Source organism: Salvia miltiorrhiza, chromosome 1 (assembly GCF_028751815.1).
Source record: "Salvia miltiorrhiza cultivar Shanhuang (shh) chromosome 1, IMPLAD_Smil_shh, whole genome shotgun sequence".
In the NCBI taxonomy this organism is placed as follows: domain Eukaryota; kingdom Viridiplantae; phylum Streptophyta; class Magnoliopsida; order Lamiales; family Lamiaceae; genus Salvia; species Salvia miltiorrhiza.
The window spans coordinates 17,479,984-17,497,847 of record NC_080387.1 but is presented as its reverse complement, the minus strand read 5'-3'; the positions used below and the strand labels follow the sequence as shown (position 1 = coordinate 17,497,847).

At 40.4% G+C, this 17,864-nt stretch overlaps 1 protein-coding gene and 1 long non-coding RNA gene across 2 annotated transcripts; one reads left to right on the top strand and one right to left on the bottom strand.

Moving 5' to 3' along the window:
• Positions 1-10,807: 10,807 nt before the first annotated feature.
• On the top strand, positions 10,808-12,115 carry LOC131006810 (uncharacterized). Its single transcript, XR_009095774.1, has 2 exons — positions 10,808-11,264; positions 11,821-12,115. It is a non-coding gene; the product is annotated as an uncharacterized LOC131006810 (long non-coding RNA).
• A 536-nt stretch (positions 12,116-12,651) lies between these two features.
• On the bottom strand, positions 12,652-13,219 carry LOC130989553 (uncharacterized). The gene is made up of 2 exons (XM_057913556.1): positions 12,730-13,219; positions 12,652-12,659 (listed from the first exon to the last, which is right to left on the bottom strand). Exons 1-2 carry the CDS (start codon positions 13,217-13,219, stop codon positions 12,652-12,654), a joined length of 498 nt encoding a protein of 165 aa, XP_057769539.1.
• Positions 13,220-17,864: the final 4,645 nt, after the last annotated feature.

Sequence of the window (17,864 nt, the reverse complement as noted above, 5' to 3'; positions counted from 1 at the left end):
TCTTTGTCCAGGCTCTGATTAATATTTTTCTGTCTTCTCAAGTGCTTGATTGCTATGAGTTTGAGCCGAGTCGAGAGTTAAGTCGAAAATAGGATGTGTGAATCCTTAGAAGCCGAGTATACCTAGGGATTGAGTTTCAATGGGTAAATAGACGTTGAGTGAGAAGTTATAGTTAAGATGAGTTTGGATTTAGAAATTGAGTTTCTGACTAAGGTTTGTTTTATCACATGAACCTTCGATGACGATGACGATGTGATGATGACATATGAAGGCCCGAGCGAGACGAAGAAGTAAGTTGCCTGATTTCTTTCCAGGATTAGCGAAGGACTTCAGGTGGGCAATATTTTGAGTATATGTATATCGTATGAGCTTTTTAAAATGATTTAATGATGTTATGAGATTATCAAATGATTTGAGATAAATGATGTTTGAGAACTGTTTGACTTGCCAATTTTTGATGTTGAGCTTGTATGTTACCCTCTACTGATGAGATGAGACGAATTCGGGTCCTGGGCAGTTGATAGCTATCCTGCCAGGGCTAATGTGCACAGAGGTGACCGCGAGCCGTCTTCGGGTCGGCCGGTCACGGTACTTGAGAGGGAGGCCTACTTCTCAGTACCTTGATAATGATGAGTTGTAGATGTGGTACATGCATGATGAGTACTTTGATAGCGCTATCGTTTATTTATGATGTTGATTATGAAAACTGCATGCACAGATTCTTTTTATGCTAACTTATTTCTGTGTATTGCTGAGATGTGGCAAGTTTCAAACCTAAAGCTCTAAGAGCACTTTTCTTGTTTTTCGGCTTTTGCCCACTGAGTATTATGTACTCACGCCCTGCATATATTTCTAAATGTGCAGGCTAAGCAGGGAGTGAGATTGGACTGGTGCTGATGGGGGAGAGTTTCAATCGTTGTAGTTTGAATTTCTATTTTGCCTTTATGATAATTGAGTCTTGATGTGTGAGATACTTAGTTTTCTTTTGAGATCAAGCAATACACTCACGGTTATGTGTCTTCATACATAAAATCGGTTCGCCTTTTGCTGCGATACTCTGCATATTATGCTTCATTATGAAAAATGAGCTATACCCGTTTTGCTTTTGTTCGTGAGATTCCTGATAATTAAAAAGTTATGACAATGTTGACGTTTATACCCTTGGGCTAATTCTATGAAGATTTCCTTAGCATGCTTTGATGAGAGCTTCCGCATGACGTTCACCTACTTCTTCTTATATTTTATTCTTTAAAAATAGTCGTATCGATACTCGTACCCCGCTATTACTAGCGTCGGGATTTCGGGCTGCGACAGGGTGGTATCAGAGCAGGTCATCTGCTCTGAGTCTATTACTTGACTATGTTGAACCTTTGATTGCATCTACTCTTTTAAAATTGAGTACTAGTCTAATTTGAAATTCTTAGGCTAGTTTGAGAGAGTCAGTTTGAAACGAAACCCCAGCACCCCATCTCCTCCGGCTTAAATGAGGTAAGAGGTTGATGTTGTTTCTTGTTGCTTTCCTGTTGAGAGCTGAGTATGATTTACTAATGAGTTATGAATGGTTTTGATGACGGAATTGTTTGAGATGATGGAATTTGATATGAGGCAGTTGATGTGGAATATGAGGAGAGATGTTGAGGCTAGTATAGCCGATGCCCCACCGTACCAAACGAGGACGAGTATGTTGTTGATTGAGATGTACCAAGTAAGTTTCGTATCCATTTTCTAATGGACATGATATTTTACAGGATGCAGAGTCGAGAGGAGGCAGCGATACAGAGACGATATAGCGAGGCGATGCGCCGATGGTTCAGGACTACTGGACTGCGAGAGGGCGATACTCTTGGGGAGTTTCTAGCACTTTACCATCGACGTTGGTTAGAGGCTAGTGCCCATGGGATAGATGAGGCTGAGGCTATTACTCACCTGATTCCACAGTTGCCACTCGGATGGCAAGACTGGGCGGCTTCGCTGGTGCCGCAGTATATCAGGAGGACTGAGTTCGGGCGGTTTGTGAGCGCCGATTTTCGTGGTTTCATCGCGACGTTGAGCCACCGCTATTTTGCTTTTGACGAGCCACCTCCACCGCCGTATGGACAGTTAGAGGGACCAGCCCAGGGAAGGGAGCTAGTTGTTGTGCCCCCACTTCCCGATGAGCCGTTTCCGATTGCACCTTCACCCCCAGTTGATCCGATACCAGTTCGATCTGAGCCTGTTGTTTCAGAGCCGACTATCTTCGAGACATACTCTCCAGTGGTAGAGCATGACCCGTTTTCGTTTCTATCACTTATTCCTTTTCCCAGCGCCGAGTTACCGTCTTGGGATTGGACGCCGGCGACGGCACCATCGCCATTGCCACCTGTTGAGTCGGCACAGCCGATTGTTTCTACTGAGCCTGAGATACAGTATGTTCCCTTCGATCCGTATCCGAGGGTTGCCCCGTTGCCTGAGCCTGGCACTTTGGCTTTTCAGACGTATATGCACTCGATTTTATACCCACAGTCCCGAGACGCCCAGGAGGGAAATTCTCGGCCCATACACCTTGACAGTGACGAGGATGACCCGGATGAGGAGACTCTAGAGATGACGGTCGGCTACGGACGGACTCAGCCATTGCAGCGTCATACTATAGCCGACGAAGTCGAGACATGGGTACCTGTTCCCGAGGTGCCGGTTTTTGGACCTATGATGGACACTGACGTTGAGGATGAGCCGAGCGACGATAGCGTCTATCGACTGATTGATGAGTACGGGAGTCAGGAGGCAGAGCAGAACGAGGAGACGGAGCCGAGTGAAGATATGGATGATAACGAGGCGACGAGCAGGGTTACAGGAGGTGACGACTGGTGATCACGTGTATTTAGTAGACGCATACATATGTATAGATGCATAGTTGATATATACGTATATGTATATATATATATATATATATAGGTAGAGAGGCATAGTATGTGAGTATGTGTAGATAGTATATATCTATAGGTGCTTAGTACCTATGATGCTTGTATAGTTAGAGCATCATTTTAGTGTTAGGACCGTTGTACATAGGATCCTACTTTTGTAAAAAAACCTCGAGAGAGAGGCAATTTTCCCTATATATATATATACAGAGATGTTGATGATTAGTGAGTTTCACTATCTTTATCAGAGCTTTGAGAATGATGATGATGTTGATGCATAGTGATAAATGAGAAATAGAGATTGACGAGAATTATGAACAAAGATAGACGAGAAATAGAGTAGACGAGAATTTTGAGAATTTTGAGATCACAAACGAGATATAGAAGCGAAGTGAGAAAAAGAGAATTTGTTTTATGACGAGCGACTAGTTTTGAGGCCGATAGTTATATGTTTCTTTTTCCTGTATAGTATTCCTCCGAGAAGAAGGGGGAACAGAAGGAACATAGATCGAGAAGAAGAGGAAGAAGAGGAGCAGAGAGATCCCACGCCACCACCTCCCCCACAACAAGAGAGGAGGGTAGAGGAACTTTTTCTGCGACAAAATCCACCAAGATTCAATGGATCAGGAGATCCCGCTGAAACCGAGGAGTGGATCCGAAGTATGGAGAGAATTTTCAGATTCCTTCGATGTAATGACGCTGAGCGACTCATGTGTATGTCATATCAACTTAAGGGATCCGCAGATTTCTGGTGGAAAGCGAAACAGAAGACAATGAACGAGGAGCAGATAGTAGCTCTTACCTGGGAGCAATTCAAAGAAGCTCTTTGCGAGAAATACATACCCCGAAGCTATCGAAAGAAGAAAGAGACGGAGTTTGTAAATTTGAAGCAAGGGAATAAGACGGTAGCTGAGTATGACCGACAGTTTTGCGATTTGGCTCGATATGCTCCATATCGAGTAGATACAGATGAAAAGATGTCGGAACTGTTTTGCTCCGGATTAAAGCAAGAGATACGAGTCGTTTTAGCGAGTCAGAGTGCGCTAACCTACGCTGAGGCTTTAAACCGAGCGCTAGACATGGAACTAGCAATGCAGCCAGAGAGACCGAGTCAAGGCTCGATTCCACAATCAAACCCGAATGTTCAATCGGGAAATCATCCTTTTGCTGGACAAGGCCAAAAGGGCAAGAGAAAATGGGATGACCGAAGTCAAGGTCCCAAGAAGCCGTGGCAGAGTCAGAATGCGCCACCGCAGTTTCAAAACAGAGATAAACGACCTTATGTTGGCCCAGCTGCCCCAACAGCAGTTTTTCAAGGACCGCGAGGATTACCGCCTTGCCCAAAGTGCAATAAACTCCATTGGGGAGAGTGTAAAATGGGACAGAATACCTGTTACACCTGCGGAAAGGTCGGGCACTACTCGAACCAGTGTCCGAATCGTCAGCAAAGTGGAAGCGGAGGACGACCGAACCAGTTCCGGTCGCAACTCAAAGCAATGGAAGGAATCTTACCGCTACCTCCGCCACAGCGACAACAGCAAGGCCTATCGACCACGTCAGTCAAAAAGGCAACCACCAGTCCCCGCAGGCAAATCAACAGCATCACCAAGAGGATGTTTGCACTGGAGCCGAAAGCACCAGAGAAGAATCAAAGAAATTTGACAGGTATAGGCGAGTTGAAAGGAGTGCCTATAGTAGTTTTGTTTGATACTGGAGCCTCGCATTCTTTTATCTCACATACTTGTGTCGATACCTTAGAATTGAAAGTAGAGCCTGCTCCACAGATCTCTAAGAGTAACCACACCCATAGGCAGAACTACTACGGTTTCGCACGTGTGCCCTAACTTAGAATTTAAGTTAAAATCGATTAAGCTCGAGGCTAGAAATCTGAGATTGATGCCTATGTGGCACTTGGATATAATTTTAGGAATGGATTGGTTAGAGGAGAATCGTGCGAAGATACAATGCAAGGAGAGACGGATATCTTTTCAGCCACCTGGCCAAGAACCTACTTCCTTCATTGGCATTGAGGGAAAATGATAGAAGACACCGATCATCTCGGCACTGCAAGCAAGAAAGCTCTTGCGAAGGAAGGATACAACCGCGTACGTTGTATATCTGAACCAGAGAGACGAATCCAAGGCAAACGTTGATGACATGCCAGTCGTGCGAGAGTACAAAGACGTTTTTCCTGAGACTTTACCGGGATTACCCCCAGATCGACAACTCGAGTTTACGATTGATTTAGAGCCCGGTGTAGCACCGACGTCGAAAGCACCATACAGAATGGCCCCTGCTGAGTTGCAAGAGTTGAAGCTGCAACTTCAAGAACTTCTAGATATGGGCTTCATTCGACCCAGTGTTTCCCCGTGGGGAGCACCGGTTCTTTTCGTTAAAAAGAAGGATGGAAGCTTGAGGCTGTGTATCGATTATCGAGAGCTGAACAAAGTGACGTTGAAGAATAAGTATCCGTTACCTCGAATCGATGATCTGTTCGATCAACTCCAAGGAGCGAGCACTTTTTCAAAGATTGACTTGAGAACGAGGATACCATCAGCTGAAAGATACGATCGGAAGATAGTTCCGAAGACGGCATTTCGTACGAGATACGGACACTATGAGTTTATAGTAATGCCTTTCGGTTTGACGAATGCTCCGGCAGTATTCATGGATCTCATGAATCGCATTTTTTCACGAATACTTAGATAAGTTCGTGTTAGTCTTCATAGACGATATCCTGATTTACTCGAAGAGTAAACGAGAACACGAAGAGCATTTGAGGATCGTGTTGGAAAGATTACGAGCGGAAAAGCTGTATGCGAAGTTTAGCAAATGCGAGTTTTGGCTTAAAGAAATCAATTTTCTTGGCCATATCGTCTCCGCGAGAGGAATTGAGGTAGACCCAGCGAAAGTTCAAGCGGTACAGGAATGGAGATCGCCAACCACACCGCACGAGATTCGCAGTTTTCTGGGATTAGCAGGATACTATCGACGTTTTATTGAGGGCTTTTCGAAAAATCGCTAAGCCATTGACGCACCTGCTGAAGAAAGAATGTCAAGTTCGTTTGGACGGACGAATGTGAGCGAAATTTTCAAGAGCTGAAGAAGAGGCTCACTATTGCCCCAGTTTTAGCTGTTCCGAAAGCAGACAAAGAGTATGCAGTATACACTGATGCATCGAAGCATGGTCTAGGTTGTGTACTGATGCAAGAGGGAAAAGTTATAGCGTATGCTTCACGACAACTGAGACCGCATGAAGTGAATTATCCGACGCATGATTTAGAATTAGCAGCCGTAGTGCATGCTTTGAAGATCTGGAGACACCATCTCTATGGAGCACGGTGTGAGATATACACTGATCATAAAAGTCTCAAATATTTCTTTGAGCAAAAAGATCTGAACATGCGACAAAGAAGATGGCTAGAGTTGGTGAAGGATTACGATTGCGGGATAAATTATCATCCCGGAAAGGCTAACGTAGTAGCTGACGCGTTGAGCAGAAAGAATCAGGGAGAGTTAGGATTTCTCCTTACTCGAGAAGAGAACCTGATCAAGGAATTCAAGAGGATGAATTTGGAGGTAGTAATACCACCACAAACGACAGAAATAGTAATTTTTGCATTGAGCCTTATACCTGACTTACGATCAAGAGTAGTCACAGCTCAGAGAGAGGATGAGAAGATGGAAAGGTTGCCAATGAAGATTCGAACCGAAAAAGTGGAGAATTATCAAGAGGCGGCAGATAATGCCATTTTGTTTGAGGGAAGACTATATGTGCCTGATAAAGAGGAACTAAAGAATGAAATCATGAGTGAAGCTCATGACACCCCTTATACTGCACACCCAGGAAGTACGAAGATGTACCAAGACTTGAAAACGAAGTTCTGGTGGGAAGGAATGAAGCGTGAGATAGCGTCTTTCGTTGAAAGATGTCTAGCCTGTCAGCAAGTGAAAGCGTTACATCAACGACCCTATGGCAAGTTACAGCCATTGGAAATTCCAGAGTGGAAATGGAGTGATATAGCCATGGACTTTGTGACAGGATTGCCAAAGTCAAAAAGAGGAAATACCGCTATTTGGGTAATCATCGATCGATTGGCGAAGAGTGCACATTTTATACCGATTCAGATTACTTATGGATCTGACAAGTTAGCTCAGATTTATATCCGAGAGATAGTGCGATTGCATGGAGTACCGATGATGATCACATCAGATCGAGACTCGAAGTTTACTTCACGATTTTGGATGAGCATGCAGAAAGAGTTGGGTACTAAATTGAATTTTAGCACAGCGTTTCATCCGCAAACAGATGGACAGTCCGAGAGGAAAGTTTTGGAGGACATGATCCGAACTGTAGTGCTTGATAGAGGAAATTAATGGGAGCAAGTTTTACCCCTGATTGAGTTTGCTTACAATAATAGTTTTCAGTCAACTATCAACATGGCTCCATACGAAGCCTTGTATGGAAGGAAGTGTAGATCTCCGCTTTATTGGGATGAAGTTGGAGAGAGAAAAGTACTTGGACCTGACGCGATAGAAGAGATGATCACTATTGTAAGATAGATTCGACAGAGAATAAAAGAGGCACAAGATCGTCAGAAATCTTATGCAGACACCAGAAGGACGAGATTCATTTTGAAGTGGGAGACAAGGTTTTTCTAAAAGTTTCCCCATCTAGAGGAGTTCACCGTTTTGGAGTGAAAGGAAAACTTAAACCGAGGTATATAGGACCTTATGATATATTAGAGAAGGTAGGCCCTGTAGCCTATAAACTAGCGTTGCCTCCGAGCTTCGCGAACGTCCATGACGTTTTCCATGTTTCTCAATTGAGAAAGTACGTGTTTGATCCAAAACACGTCATTCATCAAGAAGAAGTGTCCCTGGAACCAGATTTGAGCTATGAAGAGAGACCTGATGCTATTCTGGATCGGAAAATCCAACAATTGAGGAACAAGTCGATTCCTTTGGTGAAAATCCAATGGAGACATCACGGTCAAGAAGAATCAACATGAGAACTTGAAGAGAAGATGAAAGAGAAGTATCCAGAGCTTTTTCCCGAAGGTGAATAACTCAAATTTCGGGACGAATTTTTTTTAAGGGGGGTAGCATGTAACACCCCGTATTTTTCCTTATGTTGTGTGATAGTGTCTTAACACTATTGAGAGAACTGAGATGTCGAGATGCGAGACTACTTTTTTTTTATGACCAGATAAGACAGTTTGTCTTTTAAATAGAGATACGAGTAACTGAACCGATGATAGAGTTAGAGTGATGAGATTCGAGAAATGAGCTGAGATAGAGATGCTGATTGAATTGAGTTGAGATTTTATTTTATTTCCGACTACTGGGAATAGATTTACCAGATACCGAGTTATCAGAGATTGACTGACCTATTAAGAAAATAGGAATAATGAGTTGACATAGAGTCGAGGAAGAAAGAGTGAGAACCTTGATGAAAAGAGTCGGTCCGAGAGACGTCTAGTTTGTTTGTATTTGCCGACTGCTTTGATGTGACGTTATGTGAATCTACGTGACTGATTGATTATGTGATTTTCGTGATGTGTGTCACTGTGACCAAGTTATTATGTTTTTTATTTGAGACTTTAGCATTTGGAATTTTGATTAAGTTTCCAAAGCAAGTATGGTTTATATTTATCGAGAAATCGAATGATGCCGGTTTATGAAAATTTTTCCAAGCATAATATTTTTTTTAATTATTTTTCCTACGAAGAGGAATATTATAATTGAGTGAGTGCACTAATATTAGTGCTATAATTATTTTGTTTTGGTCACATGAATAATTATACTATGGTATTTTATTAATGAGTGACATTTCCATAGTTATTGTGATTTTTATTTAATCACCCTTTTCACACTTTATTCTAATTTCTCTACCATATGTTATATGCCTCGAATTACTAAGTGTAGAGATTGAGAGAGTAGAGATTGAGAGTGTATTATTGAGAGAGTAGGGATTGAGAGTGTAGAGATTAGAGAGAGAGAAGTGTAGAGATTAGAGTGAGAGAGAGATTAGAGTGAGAGAGATCATCCATTAATTGTCAAATATTCCCTAAGATTTCCAAATCTCTTTAAAGATACACAATATCAATTCAAATCTTGCAAAGCCAAATCTCTCTCTCCCTCACTTGAAATTTTCGGCCAACTCACCTCTCTCCCTCACACACATTTTCGCCCAACACACACTCATCTCCTTCATCTCTCATTTCCACCATTTTTCCTCCATTGATGAAAACCTTCGAAGCTTCCAAAAATATTACCAAACATCTCAAACCACTCTAATATCTTCCAAAAACACATTCTAGCCACTTTTAATCAAGAGAATCCTTGAAGAAGAGCTCCAAAGTTAGAGTGAGAAAGTGTGAATTTTGGTAAGAATTTGGGTAAGTGGCCATGTTTTTCTATAATTCTTGATTGAAGGATGTTGTATGTGTGTATTCTTGAAAGATGAAGCAAGAAAATCACCCCCTCCCTATTTCCTTAATTTTCGAAAAAAATGGGTCTTCACCCCTTCAAAAATTTTTCTTTTTCTTTTCTTGATTTGGGGTGAAAAATGAGAGTTATGTGATGAGTATTGATGATTGAGGTATGTTGTGAAATATGTGCCTTGAGATGTGAAACTTTGATGGAAGTTAGTTTACCCAAAAATGGGAACTTTTGAGTCAAAGAGTTAAATGATGAATTGATGATGTAAATGAGTCCATGAGATGTATATGATGATGATTGATGGAGTAATTTGAGTATATGATGTCAATTGATGATTTTGATGTGAGTTAGTTTACAAAAATTAGGGATATGTGTATATATGCCCTTATATGTAAATTGATGGTTTATATGTAAGATTAATTGGTTAAAAATGAAAAATATATGAATAGATTAAAGATTCATATGTGTTTATAAATTTTCAAAGAGTTTAGTTTAGTAAAAATTAGGACTTTTTGGTCTATGTGTTATTTAAGTGATTTTGCTTAAGATATATGTTTTTAAGCATGATAGTAGTGTCTTTGTATATTTGATTAAGTCTTTTGTAGGCTAAATAAAATTTTGGCTTAGTTTAGTTTGTATGAGTTTTGAGTTCTTGTATGATGTGAGTTTGATGCTTGATAAAATGAGGTCTAATTGCTCTATGATCATTATGTGAACTTTATCCATGTTTTGTTAAGAGTTTTATGTTGATACATGGATTTTCATTAAAATATAGTTTACATGATAAAAAGAGAATGAATATGTGAATAATGAGTTATATGATGTAAATGATCATATTTGAGTATTTGAGTAATTTCGAGCATGAAATTGAAAAGAAAATTTGTTTGATACGTTCGTTGAAGTGTTTTCTATGAGATTTGAGTTGATGATGAAAGAAAAGAGTCGAGATTGAGTATTATGAGTATTTTGTTGAGTTTGAATATTTTTAAGTGCTATAAGTGCTTAAAATGAGCTTTGATGAGTTTGCTTGGTTTAAATGTTGAGTTGAGCATGTTTGCTTGTGTGTATGTTTCGGAGTCGTTTTTCACGACGCACGGACCTACTGTTTTCGAGGGGTTTTTGATACCCAAACACCCTGACAATTTTATGGTAAGTATATTTGAGAGTCTTCAGCATACCGGTAAAATTTCAGGTCATTTAGACGTCGTTTTCTATTTTTATAAAATGTAAGACTAAAACTGCTACGTTCTACCGAATTGTTCGGTGAGTAGCCATTAGAGTCACCTTTTACAGTAGCTTTTCTTAGCATTATGGAACCTAAATTTTTATGGTTGAGACCTGAGTGTCTTAGCTAAGTACCCACCAAATTTCAGACCTTTTTGACAACGTTTACTATTTTTCAAAAATCAAACTTTTCGGTTGCTAAAAACTACCGAATATGGTAGACTGTAGTAAAACAGTCATATCTCCTAAAATACTTGGAGTTTTTGATCCTACTTTTTTTTAAATAAAACTAGACTCAAGGAAGTTTCTTTTGGTATAAGTTACGACCCGATGAGAGTTCTGTACAGAGTCTGGTAAGGTTTTAAAGTTGAGTCAGTGCAGAGTGAAGTTTGTTTTTGACTTGTCTATGTGTGTTTTTAATATGCTTAAGTGTTTATACTTGTTTATGTGCTTGATTGCTATGAGTTTGAGCCGAGTTGGGAGTTAAGTCGAAAATAGGACGAATGAATCCTTAGAAGTCGAGTATACCTAGGAATTGAGTTTTAACGGGTAAATAGACGTTGAGTGAGAAGTTATAGTTAAGATGAGATCGGATTTAGAAATTGAGTTTCTGACTAAGGTTTGTTTTATCACATGAACCTTCGATGACGATGACGATGTGATGATGACATATGAAGGCCCGAGCGAGACGAAGAAGTAAGTTGCCTGATTTTTTTCCAGGATTAGCGAAGGACTTCAGGTGGGCAATATTTTGAGTATATGTTTATCATATGAACTTTCTAAAATGATTTGATGATGTTATGAGATTAACAAATGCTTTGAGATAAATGATATTTGAGAACTGTTTGACTTGCCAATTTTTGATGTTGAGCTTGTGTGTTACCCTCTACTGATGAGACGAATTCGGTCCTGCCACAAGCGGGATTTTGTGCACAGAGGTGACTGCGAGCCGTCTTCGGGTCGGCCGGTCACGGTACTTGAGAGGGAGGCCTACTTCTCAGTACCTTAATTATAATGATGAGTTGTAGATGTGGTACATGCATGTTAAAATCTTTGACTGCAGTCGTTTACTTATGATGTCATGATTATGAAAACTGCATGCACAGATTCATTTAATACTAACATATTTATGTGTATTGCTGAGATGTGGCAAGCTTCAAACTTATAGCTCTAAGAGCACCTTTCTTGTTTTTCGGCTTTTGCCCACTGAGTATTATGTACTCACGCCCTGCATATATTTCTAAATGTGCAGGCTAAGCAGGGAGCGAGATTGGTTTGGTGCTAGTGGGGGAGAGTTTCTATCGATGTAATTTAAATTTCTATTTTGCCTTTATGATAATAGAGTCTTGATGTTGAAATACTTAGTTTTCTTTTGGGGATCAAGCAATACACTCACGGTTATGTGTCTTCATACATATAATCGGTTCGCCTTTTGCTGCGATACTCTGCATATTATGCTTCCTTATGAAAAATGAGCTATACCCGTTTTGTTTTTATTCGTGAAATTCCTAATAATTAAAAAGTTATGACAATGTTGACGATTTTACCCTTGGGCTAATTTTATGGAGTTTTTCCTTAGCATGCTTTGACGTGAGCTTCCGCATGACGTTCACCTAGTTGTTCTTACCTTTTATTCTTTAAAAATAGTCGTATCGATACTCGTACCCCGCTATTACTAGTGTCGGGTTTTCGGGCTGCGACAGTGCAGGTTGTCTTTGATTCGGTCGTTCATTGCCAATTGGTACATGATTTTGCCTTTGAGGGGCAAAGTTATGAGGTTGTGTAATTCTCATGTTCTTATTATTGTTTGGACAGTCTCTTGCGAAATGCCTTGGTTGCTTGCACCTAAAGCAGTCGTTGGAACCTATCTTACCTTCACCATAGTGATTTTTCTGACATGTTGGACATAACGGCTTTCCTTCCGTGTGTCCTTGTTGTTGCCGATTTCCTCTCCATGGTTGCTTTCTTTTTCCTGGGTTTCCTTCATTTCCGTCTTCCCATTTACGTTTCATTTTTCCATAGTCTTGGGTCGGTGCTTGTGCTAACACATTCTCTTTTTCTTTTGGTAGTATTGCTTCGATGTTTAGGGCCCTGCTCAAAGATTGAGCATATGTTAGTGCTCCCTGACTTGCTAGTGGAACGGCTATCTCAAGCCACAGACCTTGTCGAAACTTTTCTGCACATTTCTCATCTGTGTCAACTAGATGTGGAGCATATCGCGAAAGCTGGTTAAACATTCGGTCATACTCAGTGACCGTCATATTTCCTTGTCGTAAATTCCAAAACTCATCCTGTTTCTTCTTCCTATAGCATCTACGGATATACTTTTCATACAATCTTTCTTTAAAATCATTCCACGTGTACACCTCCCATTGCTCGAGGGTCAAGGTTCGTCGCACAGATTCCCACCAGAATTCAGCCTCATCAACGAGTTGGAAAATTGTGCATGTGAGTTTCTCCCTATCCCCACAGCCAACGTGGTTAAGTATCATTTCAGTAGCTCTTACCCATCTCTCGGCATACAGAGGATCACCGAGGCCATCAAAAGTTGGTGGATTATGCTTGCGAAACCTTTTTTCCACACTACGTTCTGGTATAATTCGTGGCGCATGTTCTTCAGGGTTAGGTCCTCTTCCTCTTTCTCCAGCCATTCTGCATTCAATTAATAATGTTGAACTCCTTCTTCATTCTTTCTAATAAAAATCTGTGATACTAGTGACATAAGGATCATTCTATTGTCTGAAACGATCGTTGGTTGTCTACAAGTCATCCTTTCATGTATCGTGCTTTGATATTCTAACTTTCGTATTCTGACTTTCTATGGTTTACCCTTCCTTGATCATCTTCCTATGTTCTGTCATTCTATGCTTTCTATGATCTCTGTCTATGTTCAGTGCTTTCAATGTATAGTCCTTTCTATTTCTAGTCTATTCATGTCCTCTAAAATCCTCTGATCATAAAAGTCTAAAGACATCCTTCATCAGTTCACCAAGCGACTATAGTCTGTCATCATATTCTTTCTAGGTTCACAACCTAACTAAAACTTGTAATAACACATAGTGGTTGAATCATCTCATGGTAATAAATTGTATATCATGCATTTATGCAACATTTCCTCATTCAAATCCAGTTAGCACATACTCTTGCATGATAAAAATGTTTTCAATCTCAAATTCATATTTGGTCTCAATATAGGTTAAGGTTCCATACATGTTGCGTTTCAGTGTACGGACGTCTCCATACATGATCCGCTTCAGTGTATGTACATTCACAATTCATATCAATGCATTCAATCTTAAAACACATTCATTAATTCTTATTGCATGTTCAGTCTCAACACGTATACTCAGTCTCAATGCATGTTCAGCCTCAATGCGGTTATAGCTTCAATACATTCTCTGTTTCAATGCACGCTCAGTCTCAATGCATGTTCAGTCTCAATACATGTTCTATCTCAATATATATTTTGTCTCAGTGCATATTCAGTCTCAACGCGTGTACCGTCTCTATGCATGTTCAGTCTCAGTACATGTTCATCTCAATGCATGTTCCATCTTAGTGCATATTCAATCTTAACATGTTCTATAACATATTCATGTGGTGCATGCATTTCAGTAAACATTTTTGAAAATAAGTTTTACATACCTTGGTTGAGGGCAGTGTGACGACGAGCTGAGGGTTGCTGTATAAACTTTAGAAGCCTAGAGATGATATCCTAGACTCAACATCAATGAACTTGTGGTCTCAGAGCCAAGAACTTTTGCTCTGATACCATCTGTAACAACCCGACTCCCGGGAGAATGAGAAACGACTACTTAATGGGATTGCTAGACTTTGTTAGAATAAAATGGGTGATATGTTCTTAGATTCGGGTAATACATTGTCAATAAAGGAGTGCCACAATTGAAGGATAATAAATACAACAATTAGGATAGAAATTTTCCCAACCAGGATCAAAAGTTCGGAGGTCTGAGACAACAAGAAAACACTTCATACTAGACAGACATATACGCGAGGTTCGATTGCTAGAAATGCGATTGCCAAAAGAGTTCATAATAATTAGGCTAAGAATATTTAAAGAGTCAATCTCAAAAGATATCCACCTAAGTGAATATTATGGCAGCGGAAATTATTATATGAAACTACAGCAACATCCTCCCTCAGCCTCGCACGACACCACCTGCCGCTCAACCTGCAAAAGGTTTTGAAAACAATTGCAGGGCTGAGTACTAATAAACTCAGTGGGTTTAGCCATTTGAAAATATTTGAAAAATCCATTTAAAAGAATAATCCATGCTATGAACAGTATAACATAGAAATATTTGAAAGCATTCCATGCATACTTAAAATAAATATCCATTTCCAGTCTTCTCTCTATTGGCGCTTCACTTGTAATGTGAACATGTGGGAGCAGCCCACAGAGGTCCACTACCATGCATGTTTCAGAAATGGGAGCAACCCAAGTCTGACGGTCTGAGACAAGTGGGAGCAGTCCACAATACCCCTTTGTGTGTACACAATCCTAACCAGGGCGATCTAATCGCTACGCCGGCTAGGACCCGATCGTTAGATAACATAGGAGCACTTTAAACAATAGAGATATAAGAAACATTAATTTAACATGGATATTCATTTGCATTTGCATAATACAAGTAGAGTTCAATAACTCAAAGTATACTTTGGAAAATAAAACCCACCTTGATAGGACAAGCCTGTAGATAAAATTTGCACAATTCTCTTCTTGTAAAACCAGTGCTAAAACCTTCTATCAAGTGGACCTAAAAGATAATCTAATCTTAATAGGTCGCAAAATATCGTATGAGCTAACAATTCTACCAAGCTGCTAAATCTTAATATTCTACACCCGGATTTTCAAAACTCGATTAGAAATCTTAAAAAAAAAAACGAATTTATCAAAAATACTTTTATTGCAATATTCACTATGCATATTCATATCATATTTCAAAATCACATAAAGTAAATAATTACACTTAATAAAATAAATAGTCTTATAAAAAAAATTCAGTAGATTAAGAACTTAACTAAATAATTTTTAGTATAGCATGATTTAACAAAAATTAAATCAGCCCAACATCTAAAAAAAATGCAGCCCAATTCTTTCATTAAATCAGACTCATCTTGAATCATAATATAGGCACAAAAATTTAATAGCCCAATATTAAAAACCCTAGCCCACAACCCATCTTCTTTATTAAAAGAAAAATCACACACACAACCCACACACGCACACACATAACACAGACGCACGCACACACACACACCCAGATGCACCCTCACTCTCTCTCCCTCTCACGCTACTGCCGCCCGACGGAGGCCGGCAGCCGCCCCCCTCTCTCTCTCCTTCGAGTTCTCTCTCTTCTCCTCTCTCTCTCTTCCCCCAGCTCTTTCTCTCTCTTCCCCCAGCCCTCTCTCTTCTCTTCTCCGTCGACGGCAGCGGAAGAAACCGCTGGCGCCGCGTCGACCGCAGCATAGCAGCAGTCGCCGTCTCCCCTTCACCCGTCTCCCTCTTGAGCGGCAGCAGCGGCTGCCTCCGCCGTCCATGCACGGAGCAGCGCCGCTGCCTCTCCTTTCCTCCAGATCTGGCACCGCCGGTGCCGTGTCGACAGCAGCACAGCAGCAGCAGCGCCGTGACAGCGCTGGCGCCGTGGCCGAAGCCTCCCCCTCTTGCCTCGCCGAGCAGCCGATGCTGCTCTGCTTCTCCGGCTATAAACAGCCGCCAGATAAAAATGGGCTTATAAAATACACATAATCTTAACTCAAAATTAAATAAGACCTAAACTAGATAAGTTAGTGTAATAGTTCTATTTAGGCCCAATTCAAATTAAAAGTAAATGAAAAATAAAATGTAAGATCATTTTCTTGAGCTTGTCTGGTGTTAATATGAAATAAATTCACATAGTCACGTATTTGCATTTAATCCCTCTTGGTAAATTTAATAAAATCTTTTATTGAAAGAAATACCCTTTTTTTATCTACAAAATTTTTTATCCGGGCGAGAATTCACTTAAATAATATTCTAAGTTCAAGTATTATCGGGAAATCCTATTAGGAAAAATCGGGGTGTTACATCGTCAGCAAGTCAGCTCTCTGAACTACGGTGGGAATCCATTCAACTAAAATGTTCTCCTTTTCCACATGGTTACGGATAAAGTGATGACGGATTGCGATATGCTTGACTCTTGTGTGGTGAACTAGATTCTGAGATATTGCAATAGCGCTGGAGCTGTCGCAATAAATTGGGACTTCATTTTCTTATATCCCATGGTCCTTCAGTTGTTGGACTAGCCATAGGAGTTGTAAACACCAACTTCCCGCAGCAACATATTCAGCTTCAGTTGTAGATGTGGCGACTGAAGTCTGCTTCTTTGAAAACCATGAAATGAGCTTGTTGCCTAGGAACTGACATGTTCCTGAAGTTGATTTCCGATCAATTTTGCATCCTGCAAAATCTGAGTCTTGGTATCCTGTAAGCTTGAAGTCGTCGTCAGTTGGATACACATTTCTATGTTGGGCGTGCCTTTGCCTTTGAGATATCTTAGAATCCGCTTTGCTGCATCCATATGAGCTTCCTTTGGTTCTGACCGATATCTTGCACAAACTCCGACTGCAAATGCGATGTCTGGTCTGCTAGCAGTCAAATAGTGTAATGATCCAATGATTTATCTGTACTTGGTTGAAGATACAGATTTCCCTTCAGATCTTGGATCCACCTTCTAGTTGGTGTTCATTGGAATCTTGACTGATTTCATATGCTGAATGCCGAACTTGTCGATCAGTTCTTTGGCATACTTTGACTGTTTGATTAGTATTCATTCTTTAGTCTGCTTTACTTGTAATCCTAGAAAGAAATTCATTTCTCCCATCATTGACATCTGGAATTTGTTTGTCATAATATCAGCAAACTTCTTGCACATCTTTTCGGATTTGGATCCGAAGATGATGTCATCAACATAGATCTGACCAAGTAGGAGGTTCTCTCCTTCTTTTAGTGTGAACAGAGCTCTGTCAACTATTTCCTTCTTGAATCCTTGTTCAACTAGATACTCAGAGAAAGTATCATACCACGCTCTTGGAGCTTGCTTCAATCCATAAAGCGCTTTCTTCAGCTTACACACCTTCTCGGGTCCAGCATCCTCAAACCTAGAGGTTGTTCTACGTAGACTTCATTAGTGAGCACTCCATTGAGAAATTTCACATCCATTTGGTGTACTTTGAATCCTCTGTGAGCGGCAAAGGTTAAGAAAAGTTTGACTGCTTCTAGTCTGGCAACTGGGG